Raw genomic sequence first — 18,376 nt, 5'->3', positions numbered from 1 at the left:
AGACGACCTCACTGAATTCAAACTACAAAGCTTTCATTGCTCAAGCACATGATGTAACTACTGACAGCCTACCAAGGAGCTCAATCTATAACTAGCCTAAATAGATGGAGAAAAGGTGTGAGGACTACAATACAAATTGCACATCCATACCGATTAGTTCCAAGTGAAGAGAGACAAGAGTACTGCACAAACTATCCCACCCAGAACCTAGTCAACGTTGCCAAAAGCATGCAGAAAAAAGTACTCATGGCTTGCTCAATTACATGGCCAAGAACCGGAACTGGTGAACTACAGCCAACAAAATTGATCGACGATGCTTTCCAGGTTCAATAATAACTGCTTTCCAGGTAATAAGCTGCCATAATAAGGTGAGGGACAGCACTAGATTGCGGTGCTGGAGTCAAGGTCGCTGCTGTAGCTGGCTGTGCATAGCTTTGCTGACCAAATGCCTGTAAGGATTAAAAACAGACAAATAAAGCATCAACCTACCAACGAAAATAACGTCATATTTCCTCATGGACCTAGCCAAAATATCCAAATCTCAAATACTTCATACGAACTTGGATGAAAAATTATACATAAAGATGTAGATGTAGTTTTCAAAAGGATTGATGTACTTTTACAGATAGATATCGTTCTCAAAACAATATATAGCATATAAAGCAAGGGCCTAAAATGTAGACTGAAATCCTTGTCAGGATCACTAATCAGATCAAGGATGCGTTTGATAAAATTGAAGTCTGAAAATTGAAATCTGAAATCTAAAGTCTAAATCCATTAAGTTATTTAATTGTTAAGTATTAAATCTAATATATTTGAGTATATATCACATTCAATAATAAGGGAATAGCTTATCACTTAATTTTTGAAGCAAGTTTTGCCTAAAAAATTCAGTGTCACTTAATTAATTCAAATGTCCAATTTTTTTATTATCAAACGCGTCTGAATATGTTAAGATCTAAATTCATTAAGTTTAAGTTCTGAATTGAGTTATCACATAGGACCTAAGTTTTCCTGTCTTTCCTGTCCAAACACACAACAAAGAGAACTAATTGATAAAGGGAAAAAAAAAAAGAAAATTTTAATCGAAAAAAGTAAAAGGATACTAAGGACCAAGATTATCTTCTTGCTAAATTATTAACGACTAGAAGCATAAATCATTCCAAATCTTTTTCTAAAAGCAATAGAAAAATCTCCTAACTCAAAATGAAAAGTGTATCATAAACCTTCCTAAACCGCAAGATATTCAATTGATTTTTGGATAGAAGCTTCCCATAGTTTGAGAACCAACACTAGCCTCCATTCCCACCCCAACAATATCATATAACTGGCCATTTAACCTACCTCTCACAGCCAAAAAAAAACAAAAAAAAGAGATTAATATTTGTTAGTTTCAGCTAGGGCTGCAAACGAGCCGAGCCGAGTCGAGCTTTGAGCTAATCGAGCCGAGCCTCGACTGAATTTTACCAACCTCGAGCTCGAAAAAAATAAAAAATATTTATTTTATTTTTAAAAAAATAAATAAAATAATATTTTTTTTCTTAATAAATAATAAAATATTAAGGATATATACGTAATTTTACTATGAAAATAAAAAATAAAAAATATATATATAATATACGTAATTTTATTATTAAATAAAATATATATATATATATATATATATACTCAAGATCGCGAGCCGGCTCGCGAGCTAACGAGCTTAATATTCTGAGCTCGAGTTTGACTCGAGCCGGCTCGAGCTCGATTAATATCGAGCTTGACTCGAGCGGCTCGCGAGCGGCTCGATTCGTTTGCAGCCCTCAGCAGATCCATTTGGCCTATAGTCAAAATGTACAAGTTATTATTTTATCATCACCTAGAATTCATGTTTCTATTTATCATTCTCTAAACAACACTTGTGTCTTGTTTTCTTCAATAGTCCAACTGTCCAAATTGTGAAAAAATGCAACTAATGAAAAGCTCTTAACATGCTAGTGCCTTGAGCACAAAAGACTCAGCTATTCAAGATCAATGAAAATAATTTCCAACCAATATAGAACAACAAAAATGTAACAGGAACTATCATACAGCTACCAATCTAAAAATCCCAAAAGCAGACGTGATAAAGAAGGTATTCAATCTTGGGAAGAATGATTAATCTACAGTAATAAGTTTGCCACGAAACACTTGGCTCGTAAATGCATTTTGTTACCTGAGTAGGATATGTGGGGGGATAAGCACCGTAAGCAGCATTCTGGGGCACTGAAGCAGGTACCTGTTGCTGTGGATAGCCAGTTCCATATGCACCATACGCACTATATGCAGACTGAATAAAATACGTGGAAACTAAATGAGCATTTGACAAAAAGAATCCAAAACAATAAGTTGACTAGTCACCCTTAATATTTGCTTCAAATTTAGGACTGATGTGGGTGGACTTGAAAAGAACTATTACAGTGGCGGTCATGCTACCTGTTGGGCATAGCCAGGGGTCCACTGCTGTGCTTGGCCTTGTGCAACCTGTGGCCAACCTTGTGGTAGACCATAACCTGCTGGCCACTGGTTTTGCGCATTGGGATAAGCACCCATAACTGATGGAGCAGATGAAGGAAGAGAAGACTTCGCTAGCTTGGTTTTATCCGAAATTAAATAATCCTCAGCGAGGCGCTTTTTTGACTCTGGTGAACTCCCATGAGATAAGAAAAGCTTGGCATGGCGATCATCAGCCTTTTTTATAGACTCCGCATCCCCAAAGAGATCCAAGAACTGAAAAGAGTTGGTCACCATACAAAATCAACAAAGGCCAACCAAAAACATAAACAAATAACAATATTTGCAAGGAGCAGAAAAAAGATCTCAAGTGTTCAAGAAACTTCTTTTAGTCTTGAAGCATAATAAAAAAGTGAACATGCCATCTATAATACAAGGAAAAAAGTCAACCGATTTACAAACATAAGGCAGGATTTGAAGCAAAAGTCTAACAAGTCAACAAAGTAATAGGAATATATTTTTGTTGGGCTACAAAAACGAGTGTCCATATACCTAATATAGATAAATCAGTCATCGTAAAGTATTAGGTTTTTTAGACATCATATAAAATCAATTAACATTATATGTCAAAACACCACCGTCTAGTAGTACCTAGAAATTGTGATGAAGAATTCCAACAAATCATGCAATAAACAAAAGCCTATAGACAACTACCTCCAGGAAGATGCTAGATAACTCCTCTCTCTCAGTAATACTTGCAACATTTGGGTTATCAGCAGTTGGAACTATAAACTTATCAACCAAGGAATCTAAGTAATCCATTCGTTTTGGAAGAGACTGAACAGATTCAAAGTGAATTAAAGCCTGCAATATAACCAAAAATAAAGAACATGTTAGCAACAGCTGAAAAAATCAATGCAAGTGGAGAGGGTACATAAATTCTAGAGCCGTTGCAAAGGTCTCTGTGCGTGTGTACAGGCACCTCTGTGTGTGTGAGAGAGGGGGGGAAAGAGAGAGAGAGAGAGAACCTCAATAAGTGGTTTTGACAACAGAGTATTCTCAAGTGCTTGGTCAAGAATGTCCCTGGCTTTTTCCACCTTACCAGCAACCTTCAGGCCAAAACAAAAAAGGCGGTGCACAATGTCAGTAAGAGACACTACAGAAAAAGAAATAAATATAAGACTGTGACTTCTTTAGAGAAGGGTGGATTGCAAGGTTATGGCATGGATATCAAAACACAACCTTTATTCTCTTATTTACAGCTTGTTAGTCATCCAATAATGCACACTCAACATTGCAAGCCCATAATACAAGTTGTACCCTCACTAGTGCGTTGCTCAATCAAGATTAAATCATCCATTGGCTTTAGTATGTAGAGGGAAAAAAACAATCATTAAATTCCAATGATCTTCACATGTTCAGGAATAACTAAAAGTTCCATCCAAGTTTCAGAAATCTTTCCCTAATGCAAATTACCAAAAAAAAAAAATACATAAGAAAGACACCCATTATCCTCCATGACAGGCAGGACAAATTGAAAAGGAAAAGGAAAAAAAGGGAAAAAAAGAAAAAGGAATAAAAGATGTATACCAGGAACAGAAATCGAGAGTATTGAGCAAACAAAAATGGTAAAGTTTGTGAATGCTCTTTTCCCTTCTCAATTGCAATGGCCTGTTCATACAAGGAACAAGCATCCTCTAGATTTCCCTACAAAATTGACCAAGAAACAGCATATATCTTAAAGACACTTGTACAATAATTTTCAGCAAGATAATAGCAACAGTATCCAAGAAACTTACAAATCGATGTTCCATATTAGCATGCTTTATAATGGCCTCCAGAAGCCCTGGTGAAATTTCAGTATGTACAAGTTGGTAAGCAGATCGAGCTCCGGCAACATCTGCGTGCTGCTCTCTGAAACGAGCTGCAAAAAGGTGAATCTCTGGCTGCCTCTGTTCATATAAAAATAATAATTCAGACCAATTAGCATAATGAACATTAAAAAAGCTAGTTTGCAGCCGCAAGTCAGATCTAATTGAGTTGAGGCACTAATATGACAATCACTCTTTCCACAAAGGAACACATTCCAACTAGAAAAGAAAAACAGACGACGCATATCTTGCTTAGCTTAATTATATAACATCTCCAATCCATACAGCTACACCTTCGTCTCACGTACCATATGTGATAAACTCATAACATAGAACATTGAACCAGAAAGCCAGAGAAAAGAAAAAGATGACAAGTAGAACTACCGCTTATTTTTGCATTCCAAGTAATTGCATACACAGACGCATATAAGTGCGCGCACGCCTTTGGGTTTGGGGGGGTGGGGGACAAAGGAACCTCAAAAATATAAACTTTATAGCTAAAACATTTTTTCTTTTGTGTGTGTTTTGGGAGGGGGGGCTTTATATCTAGTTGATAAAACAACATTGCGCGTTCAAAAAAAAAACCACGAAACAACCATCCATGAGCACAGAGTCAACCTACAATTAAATTGTTCTAACACAAATCAAGTTGCAAAAAAATTGAAACAAAAAACTATGGAAACCTATACCTTGACAAAGACTTGAGTAGCACGTGCAAGAGCATTCTCAGCAAGATCCATGCTCCCACTAGCTTCCATGCATCGGACATATCGGATCCAATACTCAGGATAATTAGCGCATGCTATCAAGCATCTTTCATATAGCTTAACAACCTGCCTCACATAAAGTTGCACATGGATGAACAAACTTATATCCATAATTAGAATATAAAAAGCTCAATATGCAAAAAGGGAAAGAAAATATGAGATTGCAAAAGAGTACTCCTCTCTGGAACAGGGAGGCCCCTCTAATATGAAAGAAGGGGCCATCCTTGCCTGATAGATAGATGGTTAGGAAGATAAGAACACACCTGCATGCATAACATTGGAACTTTAAAACAGATATTTTACCATACAATACATGATGAACCCAGAATGTCGACTCACAAATGAGGGTTTGAAGTACTTAGCCTTAATGAAAGCAAATGGAAGGCCCATGCTTTAGCCCATGTTCAATATCCCGTTTTAAAAGATGCTTCATCCAACGTTTAGCCAATAAGGCATATGATGCGGCAGATATTTCTTAACTGTAAGTCAATGTTTAACAAGGGCAACTAAAGCTACAAACCAATCAAAAACTCAAATTCATCTAAAATACACCAACTTGAAGTACCTTACTGAGGTCACCGACTCCTTCAATAAAATGCAGATAATTATGCCAATTTTCAAGCTCTACCCCGCTAAGGGGCCGCACATGAAAGTATGGCCTCCGGATAGCTGTTTCAAAACCAATGATCTTAGAATCGAACTCTTTAGCTTTCTTATACATCTCTTCCCTAACGGCAATATACTTCTCCAACTCCTCAGCATCTTTTAAGCTCGCACTTACAGGTTTAGAAAACTGCTCCACAGCATTAGGGAGATTTTCTCCCTCAACTTCTTGACCACCATTTTCAGAATTTTCAAGAGCTGCAGCAGCAGCTTCCTCACCAGTCCGCAACTCAGAGAGAGGCCGATTAGCAACAAGCTCCTTGAAACTGCAGATGTATTGGCACCAGAGGAATAAAATAAAACGTCGGAACTTTCCCTTCAGAAAAAAGATGGTAACCACGAATTTTGGACCCGTACAACACATTATTGTTTCTAAATGAGATATCTATTGCACATACAGTCTGAATCAACAGACACATTGGAAATTCACCCACTCCCAAAACAAACACAAAATGTAAAAATACATGCTGGATTCTGAAACGTGTTTACTGCTAAAAAAGCAACATAAACACAAATTGTCCAATGCAATGAAGAAATCAAAGCCAAAATGTTTCGTTATGCAGGACAATGAAGTTGACAGATTGGCTATGGAATGTTTATAAAGATTGTTCCTCTACCTATGAGAAATATGGAACAGATGATGTGACATATCTGCAGGGTTGACAATTAAAATATTATGTTGTAAAATCTGAAGAATTCTTAAAGAACAAATTGTGAAGCTCAAATGGATTTAAAAGAAGAAACATTTGCTACAATGTATCCAAAAATAAATAAGGAAGAGCTACATGACCAAATGTATTAATCCAGGTGACATAGAAGCGTTTTTTCCCCAATCTCAGCAGACAAACAAGAAGTAGACATTCTATGCATGCAGGTCAAATAATTAAACAAGTAAGATGTGTCTCCTTCAACCAATCTCTCTTTAACTCCTCTTGTCATATTACTCTCAGATTATCCATTCACATCTAACAATACTTTCAGCTCATTCAAGAGAGGAAAACAAAAAGACAAACATGAATGAATATTAACAAAAAAAAAGATTTAAAAGGATATTTCAGAATACAACATAAATACTTGAGTTTTTGAGATAAATTAGGAGTTATAGTAGATGGAAAATAATGTCAAGAGCCAAATCACCAACTGAATGTGAGATATGTATGGATGTGTGTGTGTGTATAGACATGCACATTCACAAAAAAGGGCATTTGAGAAAGTAAAATCACCCTTCAAAGTAGCGATCTAGCTGCTGATTTGGATTCTCCAGTACACGTGTGTAGAGCAAAGCAACACGGGACCAGTCCTGTTGTGTGTATTCGTACTCAATATATTTATCCCACAGAGGAAAAGAGAGGTAATCAGTTCCAACATAAGCTAATCCTCTCTCAAAGAGTCTGCAACATCATGAGTAGAATGTATTGTTAGAGCATATGGAATTGAACCAGGGCATGCTGCATATATCCACAAAAGCACTGGAATAGCACTAACATCAAGGCTGAAGCAAGAATTCACTCAAAGAACACGTGACACTTCCAAATACCTTCCTCATAAAAATCATACAAGGTCCGTCAAATGGAGCAGTAACAGAGGCCATCTTAGCCTTACTGGATGGATCTCCTCAGCGACAATTTGTATAGTCATGCACCCCAAGTGCCAAGGTTAAAACAGCAAAAATTCATGGAGTATACATGGACTACGACACAGCTCTAAGGTGAAGTAAACAGGAGGTGCAGATGAGGCCACAGAACAGAATAGAAACTAACAAAAGACTAATAAATCAAGGGATTGCACGTCAGAAGAGCCATATCTCTGAAGTGCATTCCCCACAAACCTTACGCCATAGATGGGAATAATTGCTGTTGCAGAAATGCTGAAAGCATGTTAGAGAGCAACAATCCATCACTTGTACCATGTGACAATGGATAATATACTGATCATTCCAACAACAGTAGTGGTACTAAAATAAGTGAAACTATCAATGACAATTACCTTCTTATGGTCTCAGGATCTCCATACGTGCTTATGGCAAATATGCAGTAATGCAACCACATGTCAACAGAATATGTTACACCTTGAACAGCTCGTTCATAGACCTCCACAACTTTGTCCATAGAGCCGAGGCGTGCTTCATGATCTGCATATTTCTTCCAATAACCATAACACAGAGGAAATTCCACAAGAAAAGCATCATATACTTTCCGGATCTTCAATATGTTACCCTGAAATCAGAAAAACCAAGCAAATATCAGAGTCAGTAGAGAATACCACCCCACGCCATCCAGGCAGCAACAGATATGGAAGATAAAAACTAAGGCACTCTTTCAATGATGACAGGTACCCCTAAACATGCTTGTCTTAATAATGTACTCTTATTTTACAGAAAATCTGTTGGAGAGCCTTTGTTGTGTATTGATGATAGCAGGATTTACTAGACTGTGATGACGGACAAACCTCTTCCTTTATAATAAACCCAATTTAGTGCAGAATCAGGAACCTATTCCTTTTCCATTACCTCACTTAAGACTCAAGATCCAGTCAGAATGGGAAACCGATATATAAGTAAAGCTATGACCCCTAAAAAAGGTAATAAGTAGTTCTCCAAAGGACAATCAGCAATCTAAGCATAAAATTTTGCAATTTGCATTCAAAATATAGTATATCAGAAGCTAATATTGCCAATAGAAAGAACGTTCCATCCAAAACGCATTCACCAAAGGAAATACCTCAGACATTTTCTCTGTTTCCTCTATAAGAGCAATCCATGCATTAAAATCTAAAGAATTAGCTCTAACAATGCTCCATAGACGTTCTTCCTCATCAGATAATGCTGCAAAAAAAAATTCAAAGGAGAAAGTCAAGAAGACAAAACACATGAACCAGCTAGTGTAACCAAAACTACGACAAAAATAACAGAACACTGTAGATAAAAAGAATCAATACCAGTTGTTGAACAAGTAGTTTTGCATGATAACATGACATGACTATATATTCAACTAAGAAAAAGTGATTATAACAATTTACATTTGAGGCCTATGCAATATAAAGAGTACCAACAACAAATAAAAGAGCAGTGCTTAGTAACTACTGTCAAAAAGGATCCATATTCGATGAAACACTCTATCGTACTTTACATCCAAACCGAAAACATAATACACAGGGAAAGATATGTGAGTACAATAAGAAACTTATAGCCAGCCTATTGTTCATATAGACTATGAAGATTAGGTTGTCAATCTACAAGTCTACCATCCTACCAAAGTGAAGATCATACAAACTGTTTTTTTTTTTATTGCAAAAAAAAAGACATAGTCAGACACTGACATAAACCAGTTCATCTTGTGGATAGTAACATACCAGAACCATCAAACAATTCATGTACGACATTAGATCCATGAGTATCATCTGAAATAATCCCATTCTCAGCAACACCAGTTGATGTACTATTTCCCACTTCATTAACAATATTGCCATTTTTAGAAGGATCAGGAAGAGAAGGTTGAAATGAATCAGTTGCACTTGTGGGACCTGAGAGTTTATCACTAGCTTCTAAACTGGAATTAGTACCAGCTACGTGATGGGAAGCACCTAAATCAGAACCATCAGCAATATAATTGGTTAATTCTGTGGCACCAAAAGAAATATTTGAATCTTCCATAGTAGTTGTTGCACCAGTGGCAGTTAAATCCTCGACATTCTTTGTGGCAGCGGCACCAGAAGCATCTGAGTTGGTATCATTGTAGACAGGAGGATAACCAGCTGCTGTGAAGGCTGTCGCAGAAGATGTTTGAGCTACAACAGCTTCACTGTCAGCCATAATAGGAAAGAACTTGTACCCCCTTGGAAACAGACTAAAATATGAACAAAAAATATATTTCAGAGAAAGAAAAATAAAACAGGTCAGAATAACACTTCAAGCGATATGTTGACATTGCAAAATGAAAAAGTCAAAACTAGCAAACCTACAAAAGAAGAACAAGGTTGTCCTTCTAGCCAATCCTATTAAGCAACCTTTTTTTATTAAAAAAAATCTTTAAATTAGAGGCTGAACTAACACAGATGCACATGCACATGCACACTAACACTAGAGTTTGCAGGTTTATTGAGTTAAAGAGTTCAGAAAAGCCAGCTTGTTTTAACCAGCAAAAGAGCACAGGCTTCTTACAAGTATCCAGCGTTTTCAGTATACACATACAAGTCCAATTAAGTTGTTGTAAAAACCTATGTTTCATTATTCCTGACATTAGGAATGAAGAAAACTTGCTTCAAGCATCTTTTTCTGAATGTCCCGCCTCATTGGAGGTACATCAAAGAAAAGAAATAAAAAGGCAATTTTTCAGTTTATCATCAGAAGCGATGACATGCAGCAATAGATCACAAGCACACAGTTCATTCACAGATAAGACCAAAAACACCACATAACCTTCAACGCAAAGGACTTCAACAAAGGAACACCTTTCTGCACCAAAGATCAAGCACAAGGAATTTAAAAAGCATGGCCGTTTCAAGGATCACATTTACTCCTTTCTATTTGACTCCTATGGGACATAATTTCTTGATAAAATTTGTCATACAACAGGGAATGCTAAAATACCATGATGTCCTAAATTTAAATTAATGGAACAAATCTTCTTGCACTCACGAAAATTACCGCCTTCAATGCCACCAAATATCCTCTCCCTTCCTCACTCGACTCTTCTCTTCTTCCTCTCTTCTTCTGCGATTTTCCTGGTTCCATCCGTTTATACATTCATGCGTCAATGAACCGGGGTTTGTACATTTACTTGAACTCAAGCTACTGATTATTATATAGAAAGATACCAACTACTTCAAGCTCAATTTAACACGAGTCTTGGATAATAAGGACAGAAGTATGGCTCTGGATTTGACATTAGCGAACACCCTTCTTTTCATCTCTCCCCAGAAAAGCAAAAGCAGCTTAAAAAAAAGTTGAACGAAAGCAAACAGACATAATATGCGGGAAGAATCGGTGAAAATATGATGGAGAAAAACACAATGTCTCTCCCACATTTCCTCTCCACGCTCATAACATATCCCTGTGCAGTACTAGATAAATCTCAATAATTAAACCACCAGTAGACAATTTAATAATCAAACTAAAAGTATACGCATACGCAGTCTTGCTGGACGCGGAACACCTAGGGTTTAGCTTAATTAAACACAAATACGAATCTAATACTAACAAACAAAATTAACCTGTACGAGCAAGAAAGAAACTCAAAGAAAACAAATCCAGAAAAACAATTACTAATCAACTAAACAAATTGGTGGGGGGAGGGGGGGAACGAAGTTTCATTTAAAAAAGAGAAAGGATTTGTCTCCATGAACAGGCGCAGATTTAATTGTTCAATTCAAACTAAGATAATTTGAAAGCAGGACGTAAGAGCGTAGCCTACCTACCAGTGAGTGATGGCGATAAACTACCGATGAAGTTTCGAGAGCCTTGGGAGACTTGCGTGCGAAAGGTTTTGAGTTTTGTCGTTGAGGTATCTATTCTACTGCAAACTAATGGAAATGAAGAGAAGGGGGGAAAATTGAGTTGAGTCTTGGAGATATAGGGCAACGAAGCTGCGGTTTATATCGTCATTGGGCCATGCCGCAATCCAGCGCAAGCTGCTTCGGCTGTTTCTTGTAGACTGGATGCAAGTTGCGTGGGAGTAATAAAATCCTGGCCCTTCGGATGTTCCCCGGCATCACTTACATCGGGTTGGATCTTCATTGTCGACCCGCCAAAGGCCCAAAAAGTACAACACACATATATATTTAGATGATTATGGGGGCCATGGGGCTACTGTTGCCCTATTATTTCACCTCGTTTTAAACTACATATTTTAAAAATTTCAAAAATTTACACACTTCAAAACAAATTTTAAAAACTTCTATAGTAAGTTACAGTAAAATTTTTAACAAATACCTAGAAAACTCACTTGCCAAACAGGACCTAAATATAAAAAATATGTGAAGGATGTAAATAGCCAAAAGAACTCTAATATATATATATATATATATATATATATATATATTGATGTTATGATTTGTTCCATTTAGCCCTACGTTTGTGGTATCTTAGCTAATAATTCAAAGATAATGACAAAAATGGTAATCCTTTCTATTGCACCCAAAATAGTAAGTTATTTGTTTTACATGAAAAAGATAGTTAATTATTATAATTAGCGGTGACAATCAATCAATTTCAATAGTAGTTTCAAGTTTGAACTCAAAGGATATTAATCTATACTAGAACTTCAACTCAACAAATATCATATTCAAATACACGAGATCCACTCAATTAAGTTTTAAAGAATTTGAACTCACTCGAAAAAACAAAACGAGCTCGATTGCTCAAATAAGAATTGATTCTTAAAACATTTAGGTAATTCCACCATTATAAAAGAAAACGAACATATGAAAAGCTCAAAAAGCTTATGAGCTCTCAAGCTAAATACATAAAAATTTGAAATCGAATCCAGGAGGGTTTCAAACAACTCGAGTTACTGTTCGAAATCGACTTGAGATGAGGTTATCTTTGAAGTTGCAGTTGGTTTTGTTGTCACCCCAAGTAATTATTACTGCGAGGAAATGGATATTTTGCTGTCACAAAGAAAGAGCCAAGAATGCGAAGAAATAAAAAGGACAACGAGAACTTCGAATTATCGACCGGAATGAACCTGGGCAATAGTTTTTGGGGGCGGAACTCTAATTAATCCTTACTGTGGTACTTCTACAATAAAAGAGTACCCTAAAATGTAAAACCTCACGAGCCACGACACCCTCGTTCACCACCAAACGCCTCGCAAGGTCCTATCCTACTTAAATCGCGCAGCCTCCTTAGTCCTTCCCCAATCTTACTCCTCCCGTCCGAGTTCCTTAATTAGAGTTCAAAAATTAAAAAGTTCAATGTCGTCGGCCAGAATTAGTGGAGGTGTTTCACTGCCGGATAGAGGATCCAGCAGCAAGAGCGGCGGAGGTGTAATATCTCGAATGGCGTCATCGTTCTCCCAGTCTCCGGTGGTTTATCAAGGCAAGCGCGTTGCCTCCGATGCAGCCTTCGTTACTAAGAAGCTTCTCCAGAGTACTGGAAAGGCCGCGTGGATTGCCGGGACTACTTTTTTGGTCCTCATCGTTCCTCTCATCATTGAGATGGACCGCGACCAGCAGCTCTCCGAACTCGAACTTCAGCATGCCAGCTTGCTTGGTTCCTCTCCCTCCGCCTCTGGACCCCAAAAATAAGCGATATCGAATAGCTAGCTAAGTTCACTATTATTCGATGGCCAATTATTTTGTTTCCCCCCTTTTTTTGTCTCTTTATATATAACAAACAAGGAAAAAAATAAAACTTTTTGACGGTTTTAACCATTCCAGAATCGTGGCTTTGTATTTCTATGCTGTTATATTGTTGTGATTTTCCTGTAGGAATAAGGATTTGGATTTTTTTTTTTTAAATTTAATTAGGGTTCCTTTAGTTTGGTGTGGATTGGAAAAAAAAGTTACTGTTGAGTTGGTTCCAAAACGAAGTAGTTGCCTGCTTCAAATTCGGCTTTAACATATACTCGTCGTTTTTTGAAATGTTTGCTATGCCTGCAATATTTGCTTGTAAGCATGTTTGCTGCTACATAAATCGAGTGATCACTCGTGGGTTTTTAGTTGAAGATTGGCAACTTTGAATTAGCGTTAAGCTCATTTGAAGGAATAGATCCACTGGGAGTCTCTGGGACCATATCTTGAACAATTTATCATCTTTCATTATTTAAGGTTCTCGGAAGACGGGTACTTGGGTAGTAATCTTTCTTACTATCTTGTTGGTTTTTAATGAACTTCCAAATCAATGGTAAAGAAGTAACTTCTAAAATTCGAAATGTGGAGAGAGTTCCAACATTTGTAATACTTACATTCCATACATTTTGTTCAGTTAGAGCAGATTTAAAATTTTTGCAAATAAAGCCTAAAGGTAAGCGCGTACGCATCATTGGTTCCATGAAGTAGCTTATCAACTTGTTCTGAGTGGGTTATCTCTAATCTTAAGCTTTGTTGGTAGGAGAGAGAGTGATTACTAATCAGAGAAAAGTTACATACCAGGAAATTTTTGGTAAGGACTGACAACTTACTTTTGAACTCACGCTTGACTTGTTTTGTTACTCTAGCTGTTTGTTCTCAAAGAACCAGCATCAAGGTAATCATGTGTAGCTGGAATCATTTACACCCTTACTAAGGAGTCCGATTGTTGGTTGATGATGAGTTAGCTTTTGGTTTTAGTTCCTGATATGCCGGAGTTTGTCCATCAAACATAAATATTTTGTTTCTCTTGGGCAATAACCTCAGGATTATTGCATAATGCTGGTCCAGCAAACTGTTACCTTTCTTTGGCTACAAGGACAAAACCAGTTATCTATCATTTTTCTATGGTGTTGTATTCTTGTTGGTTAAACCATTGCTTTTGCTGTGCTATGTGCAAGAAATCTTCACTACATTGTTGCTCAAAGCGTCACGGTATGATTCCTGGCCTATATGAGCCTTCCTTTTAGCATCCATTCCCAGGTTGTCGTGTACTTGTATCTGCCATGGGGTAGACAAAGTGGTTTGCCCCTTACCTGAGTATTTTGTAGCTGAAACAACAATCAAACGTAAAAGATGATACCATCCTCTGTATTGGAATCGACGAGCACCAATAGGTTTCTTAAGGTTGACGGTCTGAAAAGTTTCAATTAAACGTAGTACTGTACAAAACTCTGATTGATTTGGGCATCAGCTGTTTTTAGTTTACACATTATGCAGCTGCCATTTTGGACAAGCCTTGTCTATTTTCTGGGTTGAAACCAAATATCCCCTGGCTCCTTCCTTCTGCAGCTACTATCTGTTGAAACAGTGCTAGATAATTCCCGCAGGGAGCATCAGCCATCAGAGCAGAATATATTTCTTCAGCCGTCTAGACTTCTAGGTTATCCGGTTAAAACTGCTGTTTTGCCTGTGGCTGGTTAGTGATGGTTTACCTGCTGCTGCAAGTTTGGACTGCAGAAGAGGAGTAAAAGGCGAGAAAGATTAGGTGCTGAGCGACTTTTCTGTTTATCAGAATGGGAAGATTGTGATTCGTTGCCGGTTAAAAAGAAAATAAGAAGGTACTGGTCTGGACCTCCCTTAGGCCAACTAGTGCTGAAAGAAAGAGAGGATATCTACACGTCTCTTAGGGTCGATTAACTTTTTGAGAGCTTGAAATAATACCAAATTAGGTTCCAGTTAGGATTTAATGTTTGTCCTCTGCGAATGATTGATTGGTTCTGAAAGGGCATGAAACGCATAAAAACCATCTGTTGAGCGTCCGCTCGGAGCGAGAGTGGAGCCCCTATGGCTACTTCATTCTCAGGCCCATCGGCAAAGCAGTTTCCACTTATCCGCAATCACTGCTTCTCTTCTTTTTCAAGTTTTGATATACTTTAGGACTTTAGGTTGCCGCTTTAGAAAAGTTATAACAAAGCAGAGAAAAAGAAAAGAAAACATCTAAAAGCAAGTGATGAGGAGATGAGCAGAGAGCTTTGTCCCATGTGTTTTTTTTTTCAATAGTGAGTAATAACTAACATAAAGGAAACCATTCAGCCAAGAAGAAGAAAAGATCTGCCAATTGATTTATTTTACTTGAGCATAATTGAACCACCAAAACAGTAGTAATTTTCACTGGGATCTTCTTTTGTCTATATTTACTTTCCTTGGTTTCGGCAAAATTTTACTGGGAAAGAAGGGTGCATCAAGTTCATACCTGCTGTGTCATCCGAGATTGTGATACTCCCAGAAACTATCAAGTGATGAATGGACAAAAGGCTTGGGGAGTGCATTTTTAGGATGGGTGAACCGTTACTTAAGAATCAAGACATGGTAAAGCATATTAAATTAAGCATTTGATATAAAAAATGAACAATCTAGTCCGATGCCCCCCCCCCCCCACCACCACAAAAAAAAGAGAGAAAGGGAGGGGATCTCACAAGTATCTGATATAGTATTTGATCTTCAAAAGAGATGAAAATCATTTGCTTTTCAGAGTGTGAAGTGGAGAACCCAGTCAAGCACTTCAAATCCTAAAGGGACTACCAATTCACATGTTCGAATCAATATACAGCTGCTGCCAGGAGGACGATTGCCAATCAAACTACAACCGATGCCTAACACACAACTATCCTTGATTAGTTTCTCTATGCAGCAAGTATGATATAGAGACAGCTGTCCAGCTTTTGTGAGCAAAACAGAAAAGAAGAAAAGACGCGACAACTTGGATGAGAAGAAAACTCTGAAAGGCTCGGTTCCACTGCCACCCTTTGCCTGGTGCTTTCTCTTTAGGATTCCCCTGTGAATATACACACTCTCTCTCTCTCTCTCTTGATTTTGAAGACTTACAGTTTACACCTCTCTTTCTGCCAATATTTTTTCCTTCTTAATAACCTGCAATAATGAATGGACAATCGCAATCACAAATCCATATTCGCATTAATCCAACTAATAACAAACGGACGAAGAAAAAAGGGTGATAATCTGGAACCCTAGAGATAGAAAAGGCTCCTACTTGAAGCATTTTGATTCACCGCATTAATATTAATATTACTAATATAATGGTGCACGACGGTAATACTACAAAAACTAACCTCCTGTATCCTTGGGCCGACCCTTTTTTTTCAGTCCTGATCTCATAACTGAGAGAACTGCAATTACCAAGCCAACCCCCACAATCCCTCCCAACACAATAGCCACCGTCTTCTGCGTGTTTGGCCCTGTTCCTACACCAGTCCAGTCAAAACGCACGCCACAGAATTAAATACTAAGTAGACTAGTATCACTTAAACATCACATTTGTCATTTGTACAGAAAGATAGTAGTGATAGAGACATCAACCAGTCATCATCATCCTCATTATTTTCTTTCGTTTGATCAAACTTAATGATACTACCTACTGGTATCAAATTTCTAAGCCGCGCCACTAATAAATTCAAGATCAATTAACAGATGCAAAGCTATCAGATTTCCCTTTACAGAGTATCGTGTATTTACCTCCTGATCCCGACGATGACAGTGATCTGGGGGGGACCCCATTGGGATAGTAAGTATAGCTAATATAGCACTGTTGAAGATAAATCTGAGCTGAAATAGAGGCGGGGCATTCACTTTTAGCCCTCTGGCTGGCGGCTTTCACGCAGTCCGCACAGTCCCCACTTGCTAAATCACCTTCACACTGGCCCAACACATACACCGACTGGTACCCACCCGTGTAAAACCCATTCCCACTACTCCCCATACCCTTGGCTATCTCCCCCAAAGCCGCGTCCAATCTATCCTGAAACCCACTCCCACTCGCCTGAGTCGACCCACAAATCTTGAACAGCAACTCGGTGGCGTTCACCTGCCTAAACCCCGACGCCTCGTACCTTAAATAACAGCCTCCCAGCTGAACTCTGACGGCAATAGCATTGCCACACAATCTCCGGGACACGTCCGGGGTTTTCTTCACGCAATTGTTGCAGTCATTACTGGAGAGGTCACCTCTGCATTGGAACAGCCCAATGATGGCTGATTGGCCCTGACCGCTCGTGGCTTTGTAGAACTTGGTTGAGGAAGATCGAGAGGTCAGGGTGTCCAGCAGATTCTCGAGGGACTTTGAGTAATCCCCAGTCGGGTCTTGGAATTTTTGGTCGGCACATCCTTTGTATACCAAACTTGTGTAATCAGCAGAAAACCCCAGTTTGATGAACGAAGTTAAGAGCAAGATAGAGAGGATGCAAGAGGAACCCATTTTGAAGAACTCGGATGATTGTTCAAAACATCTGAAGTCCTCTAGAAATCTTGGGAAGCAGTACTTGGGGTAATTATTACCATATAGAGGTTTTAGACTTTTAGTGGGGGTTCTAGTATTTTTTATTTCTGGTGGAGAATAGGAACAAAGGAAATATATAATATTGATGGGGATTGGAGATCGGAGATTGTGATTTTGTGCAGGTTATGGTACCGGGGCTTGCTTTTTGGTCTTTTCCCTTTTTAAGTACCTTCTTCGCTCGTTGCCAGTCCAATTCGACAGTTGGCACACCGTAAAGCTTTTGATCATTAAAATATTTGAATGCAATTAGTAGCTTAATTGAGATGTTAACATATTTGTTATTTGTTAAAATTTATTTATGATCTATAGCTGCAGTCTAGGGATGGCAACGGGGAGGGGTTGGGGCAGGGGATTTGTCGTTGCCGGGGTTGGGGCGGGGGATTTGCCTACAAATTCCCCCCGCCCCCGCCTCGTCCCCCGTTTCTCGCTCCCCCCCGCCCCGTCCCCGTCCGGCCCCACTTTCCCCGCGGGTGCTCTCGCGGGTAAATGAAAGTTTGTTATATAATTTTATTATAGTTAACATTTAGTAAATAATCAAATACTAAAATATCAACACATTATCAAATTATTATTCATTGTAATTTCACAATTGAAACTTATAAAAACAATCCAACAAAAGTTATTTGAATACAATCCAACATGATGAAATAAATGCAACTAAAATAGTCAAGTTTTCACTTTTTGTACAAATATAATCACTAATTCATTATTATGCTTGTGTTTGTTTTGAGAAAAAAATG

At 38.1% G+C, this 18,376-nt stretch overlaps 3 protein-coding genes across 4 annotated transcripts; 1 reads left to right on the top strand and 2 right to left on the bottom strand.

The window, feature by feature from the left end:
- Positions 1–326: 326 nt before the first annotated feature.
- Positions 327–11,341, bottom strand: LOC113774071 (pre-mRNA-processing factor 39). Its single transcript, XM_027318644.1, has 15 exons — positions 11,189–11,341; positions 9,440–9,618; positions 9,125–9,355; positions 8,494–8,597; positions 7,760–7,989; positions 6,997–7,164; positions 5,676–6,039; positions 5,033–5,176; positions 4,272–4,424; positions 4,063–4,179; positions 3,501–3,581; positions 3,187–3,336; positions 2,455–2,748; positions 2,195–2,308; positions 327–449 (listed from the first exon to the last, which is right to left on the bottom strand). Exons 2-15 carry the CDS (start codon positions 9,582–9,584, stop codon positions 327–329), a joined length of 2,418 nt encoding a protein of 805 aa, XP_027174445.1. The 5' UTR covers positions 9,585–9,618; positions 11,189–11,341.
- Positions 11,342–12,540: 1,199 nt separating this feature from the next.
- LOC113765206 (mitochondrial import receptor subunit TOM9-2) lies at positions 12,541–13,224 on the top strand. The gene has a single exon (XM_027309302.1). It carries the CDS (start codon positions 12,686–12,688, stop codon positions 13,016–13,018), a length of 333 nt encoding a protein of 110 aa, XP_027165103.1. The 5' UTR covers positions 12,541–12,685; the 3' UTR covers positions 13,019–13,224.
- A 2,527-nt stretch (positions 13,225–15,751) lies between these two features.
- On the bottom strand, positions 15,752–17,848 carry LOC113777280 (cysteine-rich repeat secretory protein 11). 2 transcript variants are annotated; one of them, XM_027322318.1, is made up of 3 exons: positions 16,817–17,848; positions 16,414–16,545; positions 15,752–16,213 (listed from the first exon to the last, which is right to left on the bottom strand). In XM_027322318.1, exons 1-3 carry the CDS (start codon positions 17,553–17,555, stop codon positions 16,206–16,208), a joined length of 879 nt encoding a protein of 292 aa, XP_027178119.1. In that variant the 5' UTR covers positions 17,556–17,848; the 3' UTR covers positions 15,752–16,205. The 2 variants fall into 2 exon arrangements, with proteins under 2 accessions (XP_027178119.1, XP_027178125.1); XM_027322324.1 differs by having other exon boundaries at positions 16,414–16,539.
- Positions 17,849–18,376: the final 528 nt, after the last annotated feature.

Source organism: Coffea eugenioides, chromosome 1 (assembly GCF_003713205.1).
Source record: "Coffea eugenioides isolate CCC68of chromosome 1, Ceug_1.0, whole genome shotgun sequence".
Lineage (NCBI taxonomy): Eukaryota > Viridiplantae > Streptophyta > Magnoliopsida > Gentianales > Rubiaceae > Coffea > Coffea eugenioides.
This window is presented reverse-complemented; position numbering and strand designations above follow the sequence as displayed.